Raw genomic sequence first — 22316 nt, forward strand, 5'->3', positions numbered from 1 at the left:
AGTAGTGGTGGGCATGTCTTCATGTACTGCTTCCTGGGGGCAGCTGAGGCAGGACACACATGTTTGATCTGTCTGACAGGCTGTTTAATGTTATCTGTCCAAACACTGAATTTATGACTGTGTCACAGTACAGAAAACACACTCTTCCTCTTTCCTGTGCATCCCAGCACTCCCTGCCAGCTGCTAAAGGGCTTTTTAAAGCAGACTTTGTTTGAAATACATACTGCTGTTTGGAAAAAAAGCAGCTCTGCTGGGTATCAGGACTCAGGGGTGTCCGGCATAAACATGTTATGATGTGTAGTTAGTGGGTCATGAGTGCAGATTAGGTGTGAGACGTGTTAGCAAGCTGTGCCCTGCCCAGAGAAATATGATTACGTTTATGCACATATACACTCCTGAACAAAATCTTAAGACCGGGGGAAGCATTGCCAACTTTACACATTTCGCGCTGGTGGATCATAACAGGGTTGTAAGTACTGCTTCAAAATGCCAAAAGAAGAAACAGGAGCAAGAGACAAAAAATAGAAAGTAGGCAATTTATTGAAAATGGCATTTAAACTCAAACAGGCTGTTCATCAGCTGATCAAAAGTTTAAGACCATAGCCATAAAAAGGTAAAATCTGCACAAAAATATGGCTTTCAACTCATTGTTCTTCAGGCAGTCACACTGTCATGATCTCCTGATGGCAAAGGCAAAAAGGCTTTCTCTCTTTGAACGTGGCAGGATTGTTGAGCTGCACAAGCAAGGCCTCTCGCAGCGCACCATCGCTGCTGAGGTTGGACGCAGTAAGACAGTCATTTTACATTTCTTAAAAGATCCTGAGAGTTATGGGTCAAAAAATTCAAGTGGTAGACCCCAAAAAATTTCACCTGCACTGAGCCACAGGATCCGACGGGTTGTCCGTGAAGACACAGGTCGATCTTCGACCCAAATTAAGGCCCTTACTGATGCTGACTGCAGCCCAATAACCATAAGACGTCATCTGCAAGAGAAGGGCTTCAAGAACAAAAAACGTCTTCAAAGGCCACTTCTCCTCGAACGCCACAAACTTGCCCGTTTGGAATTTGCAAGGGAGCACCAAACATGGGACATTGAAAGGTGGAAGAAAGTTTATTCTCTGATGAGAAAAAATTTAATCTGGACGGTCCTGATGGCTTCCAACGTTACTGGCATGACAAGGAGATCCCACCGGAGATGTTTTCTACGTGGCACAGTGGAGGAGGCTCCATCATGATCTGGGGTGCTTTTTCCTTCAATGGGAAAATGGAGCTTCAGGTTGTTCAGGGGCATCAAACGGCGGCTGGCTATGTGGATCTGTTGCAGCGGGCATCCCTCTTGACTGAGGGTCCCCATCTGTGGGGTTATGACGTGGATGCCCTTCGTGAAGCCATCTTCACCACATGGAGCAACGTTCCCAGCAGCCTCCAGGAAACAGTCAGATCAAGCATGGCGAAGCGAGTGTTTGAAGTGATCAACAAGAACGGTGCGCCTACTCACTACTGAGTCCTTTTTGACACTTTTAGTTCTGTTGTGGGTTTATTTTTGGGCTATGGTCTTAAACTTTTGATCAGCTGATGAACAGCCTGTTTGAGTTTAAATGCCGTTTTCAATAAATTGCCTACTTTCTATTTTTTGTCTCTTGCTCCTGTTTCTTCTTTTGGCATTTTGAAGCAGTACTTACAACCCGGTTATGATCCACCAGCGCGAAATGCGAATACTTGCAATGTTTCCCCCGGTCTTAAGATTTTGTTCAGGAGTGTATATGGTGTCATGAACATGCTTAGCATGTATTTCACACGTCACAGTGCAGGGTTTAGCAGCACATTTACAGCAGTCTGAAGTGCATTGAATTAAAGTGCCCAGATGTTTGAAAGGATAATTTAAGAAATTATTTGATAAAAATGTGTCTTTTGTGACTGGTAGTAAGCAGGGTATACACAGGAATCATGGATTTAAATTTTATACCTTTTTAACTCTTTCCATACGTTTTAAGACTTCATCGCTATTGCACTTGTTAGAGGTGTTTGTCACTAAACGATTGTTTGTTCTGACTGTAATTATGTATATATTGATGGTTGCTTTATAAGACATATTAAATCATTAATACTTTTGTCATAGTAATATCATGGTTATTATCTGTTCCAGGATCCAGGTGAATGATCAGATTGTGGAGGTGGATAGCATCAGTCTGGTTGGTGTGACACAACTCTTTGCTGCGACCGTCCTCAAGAACACAAAGGGAACTGTCAGGTTAGTCCTGCTCTGTCTAAAATACTCACATTCAGTCTAGTTAGTTTAGTGTGATCATTAGGTGCTAAAATGCCATGGACTTAGCATACTGTAGCTGTTGTTTTTACATGATGAAAAGAGGCTTGTGAAGACGCATTAGACTTGAAGTGAGAAACAGAAGTAGATTTCGCCATACGATGTATGTAAGGCAGGACATCTGGGCATCTATGAAGAAGCCTGTCAGTCCACTGCAATATGACTTCAGTCAGTTTGATTAAATGATGAATCATTCACAATAGGGTCAATTTGTGTTTAAAAAAAAAATAGGGTGAATTTTTGTTTCCCGCTGACTTTAAATCAGTGTAATCACTAATTGAATGTTCCCTCTTTATGTGTAACTATACAGTTGATAGTTGTGTTATAAAAATGTATTTGTTTTGTTTTTATTAAGTATAGTTTTGGGATTGTAAATGCTCAAGCTCTTTAAAGGGACTTGATTCAAATCTGAGTTTCTTTCCTCTATTGAACACAAAAGAAAGTATTTTGAAGAATGTGGGTACCCAAACAGTTGCTGGTAGCTATTGACTTCCATTATATTTGGAAGCCATTAGTTACTGACTTGGTTACCAACATTCTTCAAAATGTCTTTTATCTGCCATATACACATCAGTCAGATGTGTCGTCCAAGATAAAATAAATGATTAATAAAAGAAAACAAATAAATAAACGATTAAAAATTACTGTATACTGTATGTGGCCCTGGACCACAAAGCCAGTCTTTAGTAGCACTGGTATATTTGTAGAAATAGCCAAAGATTACATTTTATGGGTCAAAATTATCGATTTTTCTTTTATGCTAAAAGTCATTAGGACATTAAGTAAATATCTTGTTCCATTTACATATTTTGTACATTTCCTACTGTAAATATATCAAAACGTAATATTCATTGCTAATAACTTCATTTGGACCACTTTAAAGGCGATTTTCACAATATTTTGTTATTTTTAGCACCCTCAGATTTTCAAAAAGTTTTATCTCGGCCAAATATCGTCCTATCCTAACAAAATTAACACTTATGAATGGGTTTGCGGTCCAGTTTATCCACACATAACCTCAGAATCGTTTTAGCATGTTAACTAATATGACAGTTTATGTATTTTATGTATTTATCAGACTAGATTTGCTACACGCGCTGCTGCAAAGCAAATATGAATGTGCTACTGCTTAACGTAAACAGACACGCTGATGTGAGTATATAAACTACACTATATTGCTAAAAGTATTGGGACACCCCATTCTAATGAACAGGTTTGACTACTGTAGTAATCTGTCTAAAATACTCACATTCAGTCTAGTTCGTTTAGTGTGATCATTAGGTGCTAAAATGCCATGGACCTAGCACACTGTAGCTGTTGTTTTTACATGATGAAAAGAGGCTTGTGAAGACGCATTAGACTTGAAGTCAGAAACAGAAGTAGATTTCGCCATACAATGTATGTAAGGCAGGACATCTGGGCATCTATGAAGAAGCCTGTCATTCTATTGCAGTTTGACAAGACCCTTTTCTGTTCTAACATGACATTGCCTCTGTGTATAAGGCAAGGTTCAAAATGAAATGATTGATTCAGTCAGTGTGAATAAACTTGACTGGTCTGCATAAGCAAAGTCCTAATCCCAGCTGAACACCTCTGGAGTGAGTTTAAATGCAGACTTTGAGCCAGAAACTCATCACCAAACACCAATGACTTGTACATATGGGTACAGTCATTTTAGACACTTCCAAAACAGTTGCAACAGAGATGGAAATACAATACATGATATAAATACATGAATTGTTTCCATCTTTGTTTCCACAGTTTTGGAAGTGCCCTTTTCTGATCTAAAGAAGAGGGTGTCCCAATACTTTTGTCCATGTAGTGTTTGTACAAGTCATTGGTGTTTGGTGATGAGTTTTCGGCTCAAGGTCTGAATTTAAAGTCACACCAGAGATGTTCAGCTGGGATTAGGACTTTGCTTTCTGTTACTCCACACTGACTGAATCAATCAATTCTCTTTGAACCTTGCCTTATACGCAAAGGCACTGTCATGTTAGCATTAAAGAGGGTCCTGTCAAAACTGTTGCTGTAAAATTAAAAGCACACAAACCCCTAGAATATCATTATATGCTTAAACATTAAGATTTGTACTCATGGAAATTACTAAATTAGTCAAACCTGTTCATTTCAAGGGGGTGTCCCAATACTTTTGGCAAAGTAGTGTATGTTGAATGAACAAGCATACATAAATGCTAGACTTTATTCTAGACAGGTGGAGCTGGTGGAGGTAGAGGGTTTCTGTGCTACAAGACCAGCTTGCAGCAAACACTAAATCGGACGAATTTAAATGTTGAGCAATGGGATCTTATTGGCTGTGGATTCAGCAGATGCCAGTCAGCTTTTGGCATAGTAAATTATGTGATTTTTAGATTGCATGTAAAGAACCTATCAGCCTGCACCATCTAGAGTTTCATCACTGAACTAGAATTTTATCATTATCATTACAGTTTTCATCCTTGATGTGAACAAGCCTTAATTCAGAAAGCAGCAGACTGTACAGTTGTGTCCTTTTTACTTTCTGTTAATTGCCTACCAAAAAAGTAACATAATTAATGCCATAGAGTGTTAAAGTGTTAGTGTTAGTTTCTCAAGGTTACACAAACTAAGTAGAATCAGTTTAAATTCACGCTACATTTTTACTACACAATATCTCTGTAGGCTCTGGACCAGGGGTCTCTAGGCCAGCTCCTGAAGAGCTCCAGTCCCGCAGACTTCAGCTCCAACTCAAGTCAAGGTGTAAAACTTACTTGATAATTACAAACAGGTGTGTTAAAGCAGGGTTGGAACTGAAGTCTGCAGGAAGGTAGCTCTCCAGGAGCAGGTTTGGGGACCTCTGGGCTAAAGATTACGAGTTCACCACATGCAAATAAACAATGCACACACTCACACGGCCTCTGTTGTTTCCTCTCTACATGATGTCAGCAGATCAGTATACGTTACATGCGTAATCATCCTTGTTTCCCCTTTGCTCACCTGTCAATCACCTTGTGCAGGTTTCTGATTGGCCGAGAGAAGCCAGGTACTCAGAGTGAGGTGGCACGACTGATCAGTGAGACCCTCGAGCAGGAACGTCAACAGCTGCAGCAGGCAGACGACGCATACGAGCAGTCCACTGAAGAGGTTAGTGAAACACACCACATGGGATTTTTTTCTTCTTTTTCTTTATGTCAGCGCTTATGCATTGTACACATTTGGAGTGATACATAATTGTTTTGGTTTACTTTTTAGCTCAGTATCAGTACTATTTAGTTTGATCCTGTGTATTTTACTTAGTAGGGGTGAGCGGGGCACAACCTAACGCGGGGTTAATTGTAACACACGTGGTTCATATATTTCCACACACGCTAGCATAACCAAATTTAGGTATTTACTAGTTGCCATAGCAACACTATGCAGAGAAAAAAGAGCGCCAAAACAGAAAAGCATTTTGAAGATATCGCTGAATATTTATTTTTACCATAGTAAAAGTACTTTTCTGGCTGAAGTAAACTTTTCATTTCAGTTTTTAGTATTCATGTAAAATTAGACAAAACTGCTATTATTTTAATCTTCAATTTGCTATTTATCAGTTTAGATAGTTTATAAATGCTTGGCAAACCAGCAAAAGACACTAACCTGTTTTGAAACTCCAGTCGCGCAGATGGGGAACGTTGTAACACTGTGTGACAATATGCCCCGCTGTAATTAAACTATGCTATTCTATGACATTAGCGATGCAATTTACACTATTTAGGATTTTGATAAGAAACCACAAGAAACAGGTGAATAAAGGCTGACAATCAATGTTTAATGTTCAGAAGTTATTATTTCAAGAAATGTAAAGCATTTTGGCTGGTTTATGTGTGTCGTGTTCTATGAGATCTGTGTGTGGAGGGAGGGGAGTGTTTTTCTTAATGTCTAAATGTGTTTAATCTAATTGTCCACATTGTTTTGAACTAATGTACAGCTGTGTGTTGCGATCAGGGCCGTTCCAAGCATTGTTGCGATGTGTTCATTGTCAAACTCCAAAATTTGATCATTTTTACTTTTTTAAAAAACGTCATTACTTCATTTGAAAAAGTTAACATGTATTTTACTGACAAAATATTTTAGTTAGTTGTGTATATTTTTTTAATTCGATCAGATAACATTTTAAGCTGTCATGGTCATGTTTCAACGTGCCCCTTAGATGTTATAATGTACCCCATCTATGGGGCATGTTGTCACGTTTCACTTCCCTTCTTTTGAGGTAAATAACGGAAAAACGTATACACTGTAAATATGAAACAAAGCGATATATTTGTACTAGACAAGTGTGAAAATAACGTGGATAAACAATTGTACTCTGAACCCCATGTACATAAACCGCGAAATTCAAAAAGTGTTAGGTTGTGCCCCGCTCTCCCCTAGTTCTGAAAGTCTCAGTGCATTTATTACAAATTCATAAATAGATGATGCACCAATTTGCTTACCTCATGATATAAAAAGTATATCAAAGATGATTTGGTGTAGTTACAGCCATTGTTGGGTGTAATGTATTACTTAACTACTTACTTAATTACTGTAATTGAATTACTTTTCCCTTGAAAAAGTAAAGTAAGGGATTACTCTTAATTTTTCTGTAATTTAATTAGTTACTTCAGATGTAATTGCATTAAATACTGTATATACTATAGAGCAATTCTATACACCAATAGTGGATTTAGCATGAAAATTTAACATCTTATGTATGCTTTTAATGTAGTATTCTTTCTTTAAATATCTTAGTCCGTTTAGGAATAATTTATGCAATTTTTTATTATTTATTTAAAAGGATTAAAAGAGCAGTTTCATTTTTTAGATTTGTATTGTTCATCTGGTCAAGGTTTATAGGGAATTTAGAAAGTAATTAGTACGGGTGGTAGAAAAATTGATTCACCTAACTATCGCAATTCTTTTTTAAAACGATTTGAAAATCGATTGGTTTACCTCAGAATCGATTTATATTTAATTATTTTAATTTTCCTAAGAGGTGGTGTCATGAAAGTATTGAATCGGGAGGGAGGTGTATCGTCTCGTCCCTAGTAATTAGTAGTAAGAAATGCAGTACTTTTTAAAGAGAGTAATTAGTAATCTAATTACACCATTGAAGATATTAATTACTTTTGAGTGACTTACCCAACAAGCATCTACCATTCAGCTAACTGAACCATGCTAACTAGCTGAAACTTGCTAACTTGGTCCTTAGAAGGTACCTTTATTTGAATCTTTGGTTGTCAGAGGGTTTTAAAATGTGTTCGCATTTACTGTTGCTTTAAAATAGTCAATAAAAATCCATTTCAATAATAATGTAATCCATTGAATCCAATCCATTTCAATAGTAATTATTTTTCGGAAGTTTTGCACAAGAGCAGAAAAGTTCCCTATGCAGGTTTTGTTGGTCATGTGAAGTTGCTGCATTGACCAATTAGTCACTTTTATTTTCACAGCACTTTATACAATACAGATTGTGTCCAAGCAGCTTTACAGTATTACGTATATGTGTAAACTGTGCTTTATGCATTGCTACACAATTGACAATGTTTTTTTTTACCATTTCGCCAAAGTTTTGCTAATTCGACTGCACATTTCAACTGATTTTAAAGAAACACCTTCTGACTTTTCAGCCATGCTGTAATTTCACTAGAACTGCTTTGTTGAATGTTCACAAGTATGCAAAAATATGTAAAAATCCACCTTGTTGAATGAGGAAACAGATTTGGGAGTGGGGTTTATACCTGTGTTGAACCACTTTGTTTTTGGTCCCTGTGCAGGTATGTTAAGCTTGAGAATTCTAAAAGGTTAATGTTTCATGTGCAGTTTTCATTATACTTGGGTTACTTTGTTAATTCATAACTTATTTCTCAACTTTGTTCTATTTTCAACCTGTTTTGTTTTTCTTGTTCTGTGCGTTACATCATGTCTGCGTCTCTGATGTCACGACAGGACGAGCACTACGAGGATGAGGAGGAAGGTGGGGAGGATGGCATCCTTGGTTCGAGTTTCGGCAAGAGGAATGTGGAAGTGTACGACCTGCCTGAGAGCGAGGAAATGTTCCTGCCATCAAACATGGACGCAGCTCAACTAATGTTCAGATTTAAAGAGGTGACAGGCTTTTGTACATTTCACTTATTTGTAATAGATTCCCGTGAATGATTTGATAACTTTGTGCATATTCTGTTTTAATTTTAGCTCCAGATAAAACACACCATTGCAGAAGCCGAAGTAGATGAACTGAAAGAGAGAGTAGGTTTTTGTGATGCAACTTCACTGCAAAAAAATGCTTTTCTCACTTAGATTTTTTTGTCTTGTTTCCAGCCAAAATTTCTAAAAATTCTTGAATCAGGAAGGATTTTCTAGACAAGTAAAAATTTGTGTCTTGTTTTTAGTAAAAACAAGTCAAAATTTGAGTTTTTGCTTAAAACAAGCAAAATAATCTGCCAATGGGGTAAGAAAAATAATCTAGTTGTCTGCTTGAAATAAGATTTTTTTTCTTACCCCATTGGCAGATTATTTGACTTGTTTTATTAAAAACTATTTATTGAAAATCCTTCCTGCTTCAAGATTGTTTAGATATTTTGGCTGGAAACAAGACAAAAAATCTAAGTATTTTGCAGTGTTTTTTGCAGTGTTATCCATTCATATCAAACATACAGCAGTTCTTGTGTGTTGTAAATGATATTGTTTTGTTCCTGTTGTAGTTGAGAGAGTCGTCAGAGGAGCGTGCGGTGTGGGAGGCGAGGGAAGCTCAGTTAGAAAGGAGCATTCAAGAGAACTCTGAGAGAATCGCTCAGATGGAGAAGAACTGGCTGGAAGCTCAGGCTCTCTGTAAAAGCATCAACGAACAGCTCAATGACACACAGAGCCAATACGAAGCTCTGGATAAAAAATACAGCAAAGCCAAGAAACTTCTCAAGGACTATCAGCAGAAGTGAGTGGTGACGTCAACACTGACCTTTCCATTAGTATAACGTTTTACTGCTTTGTGATCATCTTGTAATGTCTCCATGTGGAAACTCTTGGGCTGTATCCGAAATCGCCCCCTATACCCTCATTCACTATTCCCTACATTAGTCCACTCATTTAGTTCACTTGAAGGAGTGATTGAAAATGAGTGAGTGAATTCGGACACTAAGTGCACCAGAAGGACTGCCACTTTTGCACAGTATTGCTTACTGTTTAACAATCATTTAAAACGGACAGTTTCAGTAGTAAGATTAAAGGATTTATCTTGAACTATGTCTATGAATTTACGTATAAACCCTGGTTAAACAATTTAATAATCAATTTACAACGAATTTGTACCCGCCTTGTAAAATGAACGGATGGATGATTCAGCTGCAGGCGCCATCGTCTGGTGAGACGCGGGAATTCAGTCAATGCGTGACTCTCACAGTGCATTATGGGTTATCTCTAGCTGTTGAGCGTACATCGGTTGTACACTCGTTTTTGCGGTGCATTGTGGGATTGAATGAGTGCACTCGAGGAAGTCCACTATGGTTTCGAACACCACTTAAAATGGCTGTCCCCTCCAATAGTGCCCTATTTGAGGGTATAGGGGGCGATTTCGGATACAGCCTTGGTATATGTGACCTTGGACCGCAAAACCAGTGATAAGGGTAATTTTTTTGTGAAACTGAGATTTGAAGCTGAATCAATACGCTTTCCATTAATGTATGGTTTATTAAGATAGGACAATATTTGGCGGAGATGCAACAACTTGAAAATCTGGAATCTAAAAAAAATCTAAATATTGAGAAAATTGCCTTGAAAGTTGTCCAAATGAAGTTCTTAGCAATGCATATTACAAATCAAAAATTACATTTTGATATATTTACAGTAGGAAATGTACCAAATATGTTCATGGAACATGATCTTTATCTAATATCCTAAAGATGTTTGAAAAAAAATTTAACCCATACGATGTATTGTTGGCTATTGCTACAAATATACCCGTGCTACTTAAGACTGTTTGTTTTGGTCGAGGGTCACTTATAGTCTGCGATTTGCATAAACATGGGGTTTTTGGAACAGTAACGGTGCTGGCAGCCCCTTATCACAGTATGTTTTCATTGTATTCTTCTCATTTTCTTTATGCGTTTCACAGTAGGAAGTTATATAGAATTGAAGTGCATGAGACTGAGAATCATTCACATGTTAACTAATGAACCTTATTGTAAAGTGTTACCAACTTTTAACAGTGTTTTCTGATCTCCAAAAGGCCCTCTGTGCTCTAATATGTCAACAAAATGATACCAGAATTTTAAACCTGGCTTTATACACTGTTCACATTTCTGTTCCTGAAATGTATGCAAAACGTGTGCATATTAAATGAGCTAATGGATAATTTGCATATCTAAACATAACATTGCAGAAATTAGAAACAAACATTCTGACTGGTTTCATGTGTATTTATGTTGCAGAGAGGCGGACTATGAGCAGAGGGAGGAGGACTTACGGAGAACTCTGGAGGACAGAGAGGCCAAATATAAGACTCAGATAGAGGATCTGCAACGCAGGGTGAGAACACACTTCATCTGATCAGCGATTTCAACAAAAATGAATGTTTCATGTTCTCTGATTCCTACCTGTCAATCTGTTTCTGTGTAGTTGGCAAAGCTTGAATTTGGCAGCGGTCATCATGAGTCTACATTGTCGGGCAGTAAGTCTGCAGATTCAATTCTGCTGGGTGAGTTAAGTCTCTTGGTGATTTTTTTAATAGTTGTCTAAATCCAAGAAGGATTAATTGATTGTGAGGTCATGTTGAGCTCACGCAGTCACAGAAACAAAAACTGCTGCAGAGAGGAACAGCAACATGGAAAATATACATAATTATGCTAAAAAAGCATGCCGTTGACTTTTCATATATAAAACGGTTAAACCCAGGTTGCATTTCTTAATTTCTTAATTAGTTATTATCCAAGGGTAGTCATGTTTTAAAAAGCTAGGCAAGTGTTTTATTGGCATATTTATAGGGTTACGGACAATAATTATATACAGTTTACGTCAAAAGTTTACATACACCTTGCAGAATCTGCAAAATGATAATTATTTTACCCAAATAAGAGGGACAACACAAAATGCATGTTGTTTTTTATTTAGTACTGACCTGAATGAGATATTTCACATAAAAGATGTTTACATATAGTCCACAAGAGAATTTTGTGTTTTGTTACCTGAATGATCTACAGTTTTTTTTTTTTTTTTTTTTTTTTTTTTTTTTTTTTAATGATAATTGTTCATTAGTTTTTTTTTTTTTGTATTTAAACTCCTTCCAACAATATGATTTTGAATTCCATATTTTCACTCTGAGGACAACTGAGGGACTCGTATGCAACTATTACAGAAGGTTCAAACACTCACTGATGCTTGAGAAGAAAACAGTGCATTAAGTTAATGTAAAATTTTAATTTACTTTAAATTGTAATTAACTAAACCTTAAATTCAGATTAATTTGAAGATCAGGGTAACTTTAACTTATTTTGTCTTTTGGGAAACATGCAAGTGTCTTCTGGAGCCTTTGAAGCGCAGTACTAAATGAATATAAATATGATATTTCGGCAAAATAAGAAAAATGTACATGTTCATTCTGTTCAAAAGTTTACACCCCTGCCTCTTAATGCATTGTGTTTCCTTCTGGAGCATCAGTGAGTGTTTGAACCTTCTGTAATAGTTGTATATGAGTCCCTCAGTTGGAAAGATGAATCTCAAAATCATACAGTCATTGTTGGAAAGGGTTCAAATACAAAAAAAAAAAAAAAATGCTGAGAGATCAAAGAATTTGTGGGACCTGAAGGATTTTTCTGAAGGACAAAGAAGGTACTCATGAGCAACTATCACTAAAAAAAAAAAACAGCTGTGGATCATTAGGGTAACAACACAGTATTAAGAATGAAGTGTATGTAAACTTTTGAACGGGTCATTTTTATAAATTCAGCTATTATTTTTTTCCTGTGGACTATATGTGACTATATCTTTTATGTGAAATATCTTATTCAGGCCAGTACTAAATAAAAAAATAACATGCATTATGTATGATCCCTCTTATTTTAAAATAATTGACATTTAGCAGATTCTTCAAGGAGTATGTAAACTTTTGACCTCAACTGTATGCGTGCTCCAAGCAAGCATCCTATTTTAATAACTACTTGTAGCACATTTTTCAATAATACTGTTCATACTGAAGTAGATCTATGAAACACTGTTCACATCGAAGTCATTTTTAAACCAAGCAGATTACTGTTGTGACTACAGCGAACTGACTTGACCAACTTAAAGATGAGCAGTAATTCACACAATTGGAGGATCTCTCAGTCAGTCAACTATGAATTGTTCTTTAGGATCAGACTGGAATGAGATGGTTCCTGAGACGGAGCGTTTGGACACCAGTGCCCATCGCGCAAAGGCCCAACTGGCCCCGAGATCCAAACGGCCACCGTCCCGCAATAAACTCAAAGAAACCCTCAGCTCCCCAACGAGAAGCACACAGGTCGCACAGAACTTAAGAAGTTCATGAGCAATTGACTGCTGTTAAAAATTCAGTAGCTCAATTTCAGACACTAATATTATGTCTTTGACTTTGGATGCACTTTTATTGTCTGTTTATTAGGGTGATGATGAGAGTCAGTCTGTGAGCCCTGACTCTCCACCACCTCGTAGGAGATCAATGCAGGAGAGTTTGTCCCTGCCGGTCGTCGTATCTTCCCATGCGAACCACCCGAAGGATGAAGGTTCTGTCATGGGCAGCAGCCAATCAGTGCAGAGGGATTCTCAAGGCCTCGTCCTCTCCTCTCCTAAAGACTCCTCTCCCTCCAGCTTCCTACGGAATGTAAAGAAGAGAGAGTCCAAAGGCAAGGGCAAAGAGGTCAAAGGTAAGAGAATTTAGGATCCCAGTTCAATGGAGCTTTTTACAATAAACATTGTCAGAGTTGGTACAAAAGAAGTGCTAAACAATCCATGTTAGTCTGGCAATCAGTGTTTGTTTTCTAATACAATTCTTGTATTTATTCAGACGAGTCTAATGACGCAGCTGGAAAAACTAAAAGAAGATTCCCAGATTTTGGGTATGTGCAAAGTTCCCCACGTTTTTCAATATCATTTTACAATATAACTAAATGAGCATCTAAAAGCTCACTGTGAACTTTTGTTTTGTTCTTTTTGTAAGTTCTTTATTGATTGTGTTGTTGTATTTAATGAGTTTTTCTGACTTTGATGTTTTTTGATAGTGGTTTAAGGAAATCAGGAGGAAAGGGAAAAAAACAAAGCAAAGACGCTACAAGGGCATCACTGGACAGCAGGTACACATGAGCATGTTGGGTTTCAGTGTTTTATGGAGACTTTCCATGGACGTAATGGTTTTTATACTGTACAAACTGTATTTTCTATCCTCATACTCTAACCTAAACCCTAAAACATTTAATTTTGTATGATTTATCAGATTGTTTCCTCAAGGGGGCCAAAAAAATGTCCCTACAAGATCAAAAATGACTGGTATTGCTATACTTTTGGGGACATTCCACAGGCGTAATAGTTTTTCTACTGTATAAACTGTACTTTCTATCCTTTACCCTTACCTTACACCTAAACCTACCCCTCACACAAAACTTTCTGCATTTTTAGATTTCCCCAAAACTTCATACTATATGATTTAGAAGCTTTTCTTCTCTTGGGGACCAAAACATGTCAAATGTCCAAGAGGGAAAAAAAATCTAAATATTGATAAAATCGCCTTTAAAGTTGTCCAAATGAAGTTCTTAGCAATGCATAGTACTAATCAAAAATTATGTTTTGATATATTTATGGTAGGAAATTTGCAGAAAAGTTTTTTCTGATAGTGGTTTAAGGAAAATTAGGAGGAAGGGGAAAAAAATTAGGAAAAAAGCTACAAAGGAACCACTTGACAGCAGGTACACATGAACATGTTGGGATTCAGTGTTTTATGAAGACATTCCATGGACATACTGGTTTTAAAACTGTACAAACTGTATTTTCTATACTCTTACTCTAAACCAACTCCTAAAACATAAGGGGACCAAAAAATGTCCCCACAAGATCAATTACTGGTATTGCTATATGTTTAGGGACATTCCATAGATGTAATAGTTTTTCTACTGTACAAACTGTACTTTCTATGCCTTACTCTAACCCTACACCCAAACCTACCCCTCACACAAAACTTTCTGCATTTTTAGACTTTCCAAAAACTCCATACTACTGTATATAATTTAGAAGCTTGTCTTCTCTTGTGGACAAAAAAAAATGTCCCGAAAGGGTCAATTACATTTGTGACCCTGGACCAAAAAAAAAAAAAGTCATAAGGGTCAATTGTTTTTTTTAATATGATTTCATACATCATCTGAAAGCTAAAATAAGATATCCATTGATGTATGGTTTGTTAGGATGGGACAATATTTGGCTGAGATACAAATATTTTAAAATCTGTAATCTGAGGGTGCAAAAAAAAAATTGAGAAAATCGCCGTTAAAGTTGTCCAAATGAAGTTCTTAGCAATGCATATTACTAATCAAAAATTAAGTTTTGATATATTTAGGGTAGGAAATTTACAGAAAAGTTGTTTCTGATAGTAAAACTAAGCAAAGAAGCTACAAGGGCATCACTGGACAGCAGGTACACATGGACATGTTGGGTTTCAGTGTTTTATGGAGAAATTTTATGGCTGTAATTGTTTTTATACTCTACAAACTGTATTTTCTATTCTCTTACTCTAACTCAACCCATAAAACATTTCATTCTGTATGATTTATCAGCTTGTTTCCATAAGGAGACCAAAAAATGTCCCCACAAGATGAAAAGGACTGGTATTGCTATACATTTGGGGACCTTCCATAGGTTTAATCGTTTTTCTACTGTACAAGCTACTTTCTATCCCTTACCCTAACCCTACACCTAAACCTACCCCTCACACAAAGCTTGTCTTCTCTTGGGGACAACAAATGTCCCCATAAGGTCAGAAATTACTGAGGGTGCAATTTTTGAGGGTGCAAAAAAATCTAAATATTAAGAAAATCGCCTTTAAAGTTATCCAAATGAAGTTCTTAGCAATGCATATTACTAATCAAAAATTACGTTTTGGTATATTTGCAGTAGGAAATTTGTAAAATATTTTAATTAAACATGTTCTTTACATAAGATCCTATATCAAGTTTTGATATATTTACGGTAGGAAATGTACAAAATATCTTCACTGAACATCATGTTCTTTACTTAATATCCTTTTGATTTTTGGCATAAAGAAAAATTGATAATTTTGACCCATACAATGTATTGTTGCTATTGCTACAAATATACCCAGTACTAAATGAAGAAAGACATGATATTTAGGCAAAATAAGAAAAATGTACAGTTCATTCAGTTCAAAAGTTTACACCCCTGCCTATTAATGCATTGTATTTCCTTCTGAAACATCAGCGAGTGCTTGAACCTTCTGTAATAGTTACATATGAGTACCTTTGTTGTCCTCAGTGTGAAAAGATGGATCTCAAAAACATATAGTCATTGTTGGAATGGGTTCAAATGCACAAAAATGCTAAAAAAAAAAAAAAAAAAAGTATTGAGAAAATCGCCTTTAAAGTTGTCCAAATGAAGTTCTTAGCAATGCATATTACTAATCAAAAATGAAGTTTTGATATATTTACGGTAGAAAATGTACAAAATATCTTCACTGAACATCATGTTCTTTACTTAATATCCTAATGATTTTTGGCATAAAGAAAAATTTATAATTTTGACCCATACAATATATTGTTGGCTATTGCTACAAATATACCCAGTACTAAATGAAAAAAGATATGATATTTAGGCAAAATAAGAAAAATGTACTGTTCATTCAGTTCAAAAGTTTACACCCCTGACTCTTAATGCATTGTATTTCCTTCTGAAGCATCAGTTAGTGCTTGAACCTTCTGTGATAGTTACATATGAGTACCTTTGTTGTCCTCAGTGTGAAAAGATGGATCTCAAAAACATACAGTCATTGTTGGAAAGGGTTCAAATAGTCACATACATCAAAAGGTCCATCTAAACAAACTAAAAAGGTGTAATTGGAATAAGTATCTAAAACCTGGTAAATTGCATTTCTCATTGCTTCTAGTATCAGAGCTTGTATTTTCTCTCCTCATGTCTTAATGTCTTGTGTTGTAGGGGTTCGGCGGAGTTACTGGAGGAGTCAGGGGTCCGAGTCTCCCCCTCAGAGTCCATGACCTCCATCCCTACCTGCATGCCCTTCTCCTGGTTTGGAGAGAAAGACAAAGAGCGAGACAGAGATCCGTCATCCTCGTCCAGCAGTCTCCCACACACCGCTGCAGAAGCCAGCGAACACAGCCACAACTCCAAAAACAAGGTGACAACTACTTCTCGCATGGAGCAGTTCTGCTCGACGAAACTAGTCCAGAACTATTATAGGTTTTAAAACATAATGACAATAAATTGACTTTTTATGTATGGCAACAACTTTTTTGTATTTTTATAAAACAGTTATCTTACTATGTAGAATGTTAATGCTGACATTGTCTTACCATTTATATTACGCTTATATCTTGACGGTTGCAAGTCTGGGGCTAAATAGGGTATGAAAAGTGATTTATATAGATGTTTTCTCTCTTTTTTGTTTATTTCTCACTATAAACATTAAAGAAGCACAAAAATCAAACAAAATGAAGACAGTAGATATGCTTAAAAGTTAAACTAGATACCATTCATTCTAAATGAATCATGTTAGATAATAGATGAATGCAGTTTTAATACTTTTCACAAAAAAGGGCTCGAAATTATAATGTATTCATTAAAAAAATGTCCATCTAAAATAATGTTTACCAATGCTAAGATTTATTATTTGATCAAAAATACAGTAGAAACACTATATTACAATTTAAAACAACTGTTGTCTATTTTAATATATTTTAAAATGTAATTTATTCCTGTGATGCAAAGCTGAATTTTCAGCACCGTTACTCCAGTCTTCAAGTGTCACATGATCCTTCAGAAATCATTCTAATTTAATCATTTGCTGTTCAAGAAACATTTCTGATCGCTATCAATGTTTAAATCGGTTTCTTGTTTGACAAAAGCGTTCATAAAAACAGCATTTGCACTGCAAAAAATGCTTTTCTTGCTTAGTTTTTTGTCTTGTTTCCAGCCAAAATATCTAAAAATTCTTAAGTCAAGAAGGATTTTCGAGACGAGTAAAAATGTTATTGTTTTTAGAAAAAACAAGTCAAAATTAAGTGAGTTAGAACAAGCTAAATAATCTGCCAATGGGTTAAGCAAACAGAAAACACGACAATAATTTTTGCTTGTCTAGAAAATCCTTCTTGATTTAAGATTTTTTTTATAGATATTTTGCCTGGAAACAAGGCAAAAAAGTACGAGTAAAATTAAGAAAAGCATTTTTTGCAGTGTATTTGAAATAGAGACCTTTTAGTAGCAATGTTACTGTCACTTTTGATTAATTAATGCATCCTAGCTGAATAAAACTATTTATTTCTTTTAAAAAGATCAATCTCACTCATGACAAAGTTTTGAACAGTTGTGTATTTATGGAGTTTTTTTCTAATGCTGATCATTTCTAGATAAAGTGAGTCAAATGGGAGAACAAACCAAACACACGACAAAGCTAAATAACAAACACAACAAATATCTGGAATCCAGCTGGTCTTGGTTTAGTTTGTTTGTAATTGTGAGTTGCCAAGGAGGAAGCAGCGTTGAAATATTCTGGGTTGATGCCTTACGGATGTGATCATTCATCAGACTTGAGCCAAACAGACTCGGTCCATGTGTCAGAAAATGAATTCAGCAGCCCTTTGAACCCTTTCCGTTTCATCAGCTCCAGCTGAAGCGTGTTTGGTAAAGCTTTGAGACAGTAATGTCATTATTAACCCCTCTCCCCAAACAGACAAACCTCTCCTGGTCTTCTCTGTTCAGTCGCTCCTTAGATTTGGTACAGTATATTTTCTCTTATAAACGCTCATAGATGTCAAATTTAATCTAGCAATGTAGTGAAATTCTAGCTTAATGTGTCGAGCTTTAATATGTAGTTTTGTTTTGCAGTGCACTAGATGCATGATGCTGCTTCTGATTTAATCAGATTTGATTTGTACACTCTACACTTTTTCTTTTTTAGCATTCAAATACAGGCTTTTAATTTTTTATCAAATCACAATGTAGATGCCTATATGGTTTAGTCAACACAGTCTCCTGGCAGATCGCAACTATTTTACATACTGCGACATATCATTTATATGTTTTTGTATGATCTACTTGTGCCCCAGGTATGGTTGGGTTTAAAGTATGTAAAAATTAGTGCTGGGCAACAATTAATCGCGATTAATCGCATCCAAAATGAATGTTTTTGTTTAGATAAAGACACACAGTATTTATAATATAAATATACACAGTACACACATATATATTCTATAAACAAAAACATTTATTTTGCATGCGATTAATCGTGATTAATCGTTGCTCAGCACTAATAAAAATCATACTTTTTTCACATCATACAAATTCATACGAATCTCCACCTTGTAAAATAGCTACGTTCATGTGAGATTGGGTTGGGTTTAGTATGTTTCTCTGTCCTTTGCTGTTTCTGTATCTTTTAGCTGTTGCTAGAGAGTAGGTAGATAGATGGGTAGATAGGTGGTGGTTGACCGATTTAAGTTATTATAAATAAATACCCAAAATAATGCAATATTAATAGGGCTGGCTTGACCATTTTAAACACACTATTGTAATTGATCTTTATTTTAATGAACCGATATCAACAACTCACTCTTATTTGTGTTGATTATTATATTTAACAATATATAGCAGTTGAATTGTATACTTTGGACTTAATTTTAACCTTAATATTAGTAATGTACAAACTGACAGAGTTTAATATAAACTTTAGAGCATTGTTTGAGAGATTTATTTCTTTAGTTTACATGTACAGTAGCTGATACTGTATATAGGCCATTCTACAGAATTGGTTCAAAGAGATTTGAAAAAAAAAAAAAAAAGTATTTTTCCACGAATTTTGTATGTATGCAAATTGTATAATATCCAAGGTACACCTTTCTACTAATTGTGCAGTTAATTCTCATATTGTATTTTCAGAAAGTTTTGGAATATTTGTCCTACCGAAATACATGAATATATAATTTTGTAAGAAGAGTTATATTGACCTGTTAAGATTTTGCTTACAACTTTCTTGTAAATATATATTTGTTTTAAAAAGTTATCAAAGGTAAATCAATAACTATTACAATTTTAACAATATTTTAAGTGTGATTTATGAGATTAGTTGTATTTTGAATCCAGTTTTTCTTTGTAAAAGGCAAAAAGAAAATAAAAAAAAATACATTTTATGGGATAACTTCGAAAAAGTTGTGTTTATAGAAAAATGGTGATCGGTAGGGACGTTCTTTAAAGATACACAGATTTTTCAGACTTTTGGACACATTTACCTAAAAATGATGGGGTCCATCTACTCACCATGTAGCTATGAGAGAGAGGGACACAGGAATATTTCCTGATCATAAATGTAGGGGTGTTGTTAAAATCAGTCTCAGCCAATGGACTAAAACATTCACTGTTTTGGTAGTGACATGAAAAATTTTCAGTTTTCATAATTTTTTAAAACAACAATGGAAAAAATAAATAATTTCAATATCATTTTTATACGTTTAAATTTAGGGCTTAAGGTTTGGGACAGTCACCTCCCAATTGAAGGTAACCACTAAATGACTATTTTAAATAAATTAAGCTTATTAATATTTTGAATATTATTGTGGTTTTCAATAAATGATAAAAAGATCTTAGTAAACATCTAAGATTTGAATTCTGCTGCTTTTAAAATGTGTTTTTGGTTGTGAGACAGCAGTTTGCACCAATTCTGTAGAACTGTCCATATGATCAAATATCGAATCAAGAATCAAACCGATTTAAAACCCTGCTTCAAAACCCAATGTCAATACCTTTAAATAATTAATATTTCTTATTATTCAAAATGTTGGAAGTGGGTGATGTCTACTTGCAGTGGATTTTACCTAAATGTTTGAGTAATTGGCCGGATCAGTCTATCGGTCTGACACACTCTTAGTATTTCTAGTCATTTTGTAGGACTGTTGATGTTGTTACATCAGCTGACAAGTCCTTACCTCATTCTTATGGTGTAAATAGCTGAAACTCCCCCAGTCTTTTTGTTTATATATCAAATCCTGCTTTCTGTGCCCAGAGTTTGTCAGTGCTGGATGATTCGAATCCCAGCAGTCCTGCTTCAGATTTTTGTGGGCTGGTGGTGGAGCCCAATCTGTCAGGCCGTTCTCATACGTTAACCTTCTCCTCCAGCGAGGTGAGTGCAGATCAGACATGGCGCTCTCACCGCTGTTCGTTTGCATGGGTTTCCTGTGGCCGTCTGGAAGGTCAAGTATTGTCTCGTGTCTCCCGCCCTTCGCTCGTGTAGTAGTTATTTTTAGTCCGAAGCACTGCATGCGTGTGCTGATGGCGTTCCCTGTTTTTCATGTGGCTGTTCTCAGCAGTGTTTGTTTTGCATGAACGAGAGGATCAGATGCATGCATGATGTTTTGTGAAATAACTTTCACATCCAAAATAAGTTCTCAAATTCATTCTTTCACCTTCATTATATTCTACAGTAACCATAGAGTACCATGGTATTACTAGGTCCCACGTGCTTTAAATAAAATTATGTCTGTGTTAGATGCTGGATGAGGAGCCTAGTTCTGGAGGAAAGGAATATCATTGGCAGAACCGTCCTGTCTCTGATTGGACGTCCCAGCAGGTGTGTCATTGGTTGATGGGTATGAACATGGATCAGTACACACCGGAGTTCAGCACACAGGCCATCGATGGACAGCAGCTTCTCAACCTAGACAGCGACAGACTCAAGGTAAGTGGGCTGTGCACTCTAAAGGCCGGGACACACCAAGCCGACGATTGGCCATCTAGGCCTCGTCGGGCAGTTGATGGGCGTCGGTGAAGCGCATCGGTTCGGTGTGTTCCGCACGTCGGCTTTCGTCGGGCTCGCGTCGGCCAAAGTTTCGAGTCGGGCTTGTCGGGGCCGTCCAGTGTTGCCAGATTGGAAATGTCCAGGTATCATACCAGAAGCTCAAAATTATCGTATTTGAGTCAAACGTTCAAAATAAAGATATTTATCTAGATGTTACAGCTATTTATCCTTTTCAGCACTCATTTTCTATACTTTATTGCAATGCTAAACTAATTATCTTACCTAAGTCAAACGTTCAGAATACAGCTATTAATCGAGATGTTACAGCGATTTATCCTTTTCAGCACTCATTTTCTATACTTTATTGTTAAACTAACAACCTCAGTTTTGAAACAACTGACCTAAGTGCGACAGGAACGTTAACTTGTGATCGTGAGAGAGAGTCATTCTCCACGATGATATTGGTTGAGAAGACGTAAGATTGGATCAAGGACATGCATAACGCCACGTTCACGTCTCCTCACAATCATGAAGGTAGACGTAGGATCCACACAGCTAGATCTTTGAGAATAGAAGCTCTATAATTACAACAACCATGGTGTCACAAAATTCTGAAATTATCGTACATCGTACAGAGGTCAAAATTATGGTACAAATACGATAATTATCGTACGTCTGGCAACTCTGGGGCCGTCTGGGAAAGAGAGCGCTCTGATTGGCTGTTCAGACATCGAATCAGAGCGCGTGGAGGACTTGAGCGTGAAGTGACGTAACACGCAAAGGAAGAAGTCAAGAGGGAGCCGGCTCGCTGCAGTGATGCGCGGGTCAATGTATAACCCGAACCCGACTGACGTTTTCAACTAACCCGCCCGCAACTCGGACCGCAAAAAAGAAAAAAAAAAAGAAAAAAAAATGTGTACCCGACCCGCTTCCTGACCCGCATGTTTAATATTTGCGACTGACACCAGCGATTATATGCAGCTATGCGGTGGAGATGCGTTCACTGTCAAACATCATTCGGCATTA

At 36.4% G+C, this 22316-nt stretch overlaps 1 protein-coding gene across 3 annotated transcripts in view; it reads left to right on the top strand.

Annotated features, from left to right (window-relative positions):
* ppp1r9ala (protein phosphatase 1 regulatory subunit 9A-like A) overlaps window positions 1-22316 on the top strand; it is a 67695-nt gene that overhangs the window by 40944 nt on the left and 4435 nt on the right. Inside the window, exons 5-19 of one of the 3 annotated variants that reach the window (XM_073845809.1) lie at window positions 2147-2251; window positions 5320-5446; window positions 8270-8428; window positions 8516-8569; window positions 9025-9254; window positions 10747-10843; window positions 10934-11012; window positions 12664-12812; window positions 12933-13194; window positions 13335-13386; window positions 13549-13620; window positions 16484-16682; window positions 18234-18278; window positions 20559-20675; window positions 21042-21230. In XM_073845809.1, coding sequence (XP_073701910.1) covers window positions 2147-2251; window positions 5320-5446; window positions 8270-8428; window positions 8516-8569; window positions 9025-9254; window positions 10747-10843; window positions 10934-11012; window positions 12664-12812; window positions 12933-13194; window positions 13335-13386; window positions 13549-13620; window positions 16484-16682; window positions 18234-18278; window positions 20559-20675; window positions 21042-21230 — 1936 coding nt within the window. The remainder of the gene's footprint in view (window positions 1-2146; window positions 2252-5319; window positions 5447-8269; window positions 8429-8515; window positions 8570-9024; window positions 9255-10746; window positions 10844-10933; window positions 11013-12663; window positions 12813-12932; window positions 13195-13334; window positions 13387-13548; window positions 13621-16483; window positions 16683-18233; window positions 18279-20558; window positions 20676-21041; window positions 21231-22316) is intronic. The other 2 variants (XM_073845810.1, XM_073845811.1) reach the window with 2 other exon arrangements.

This window comes from Garra rufa, chromosome 8 (genome assembly GCF_049309525.1).
Source record: "Garra rufa chromosome 8, GarRuf1.0, whole genome shotgun sequence".
Classification (NCBI taxonomy): Eukaryota; Metazoa; Chordata; class Actinopteri; order Cypriniformes; family Cyprinidae; genus Garra; species Garra rufa.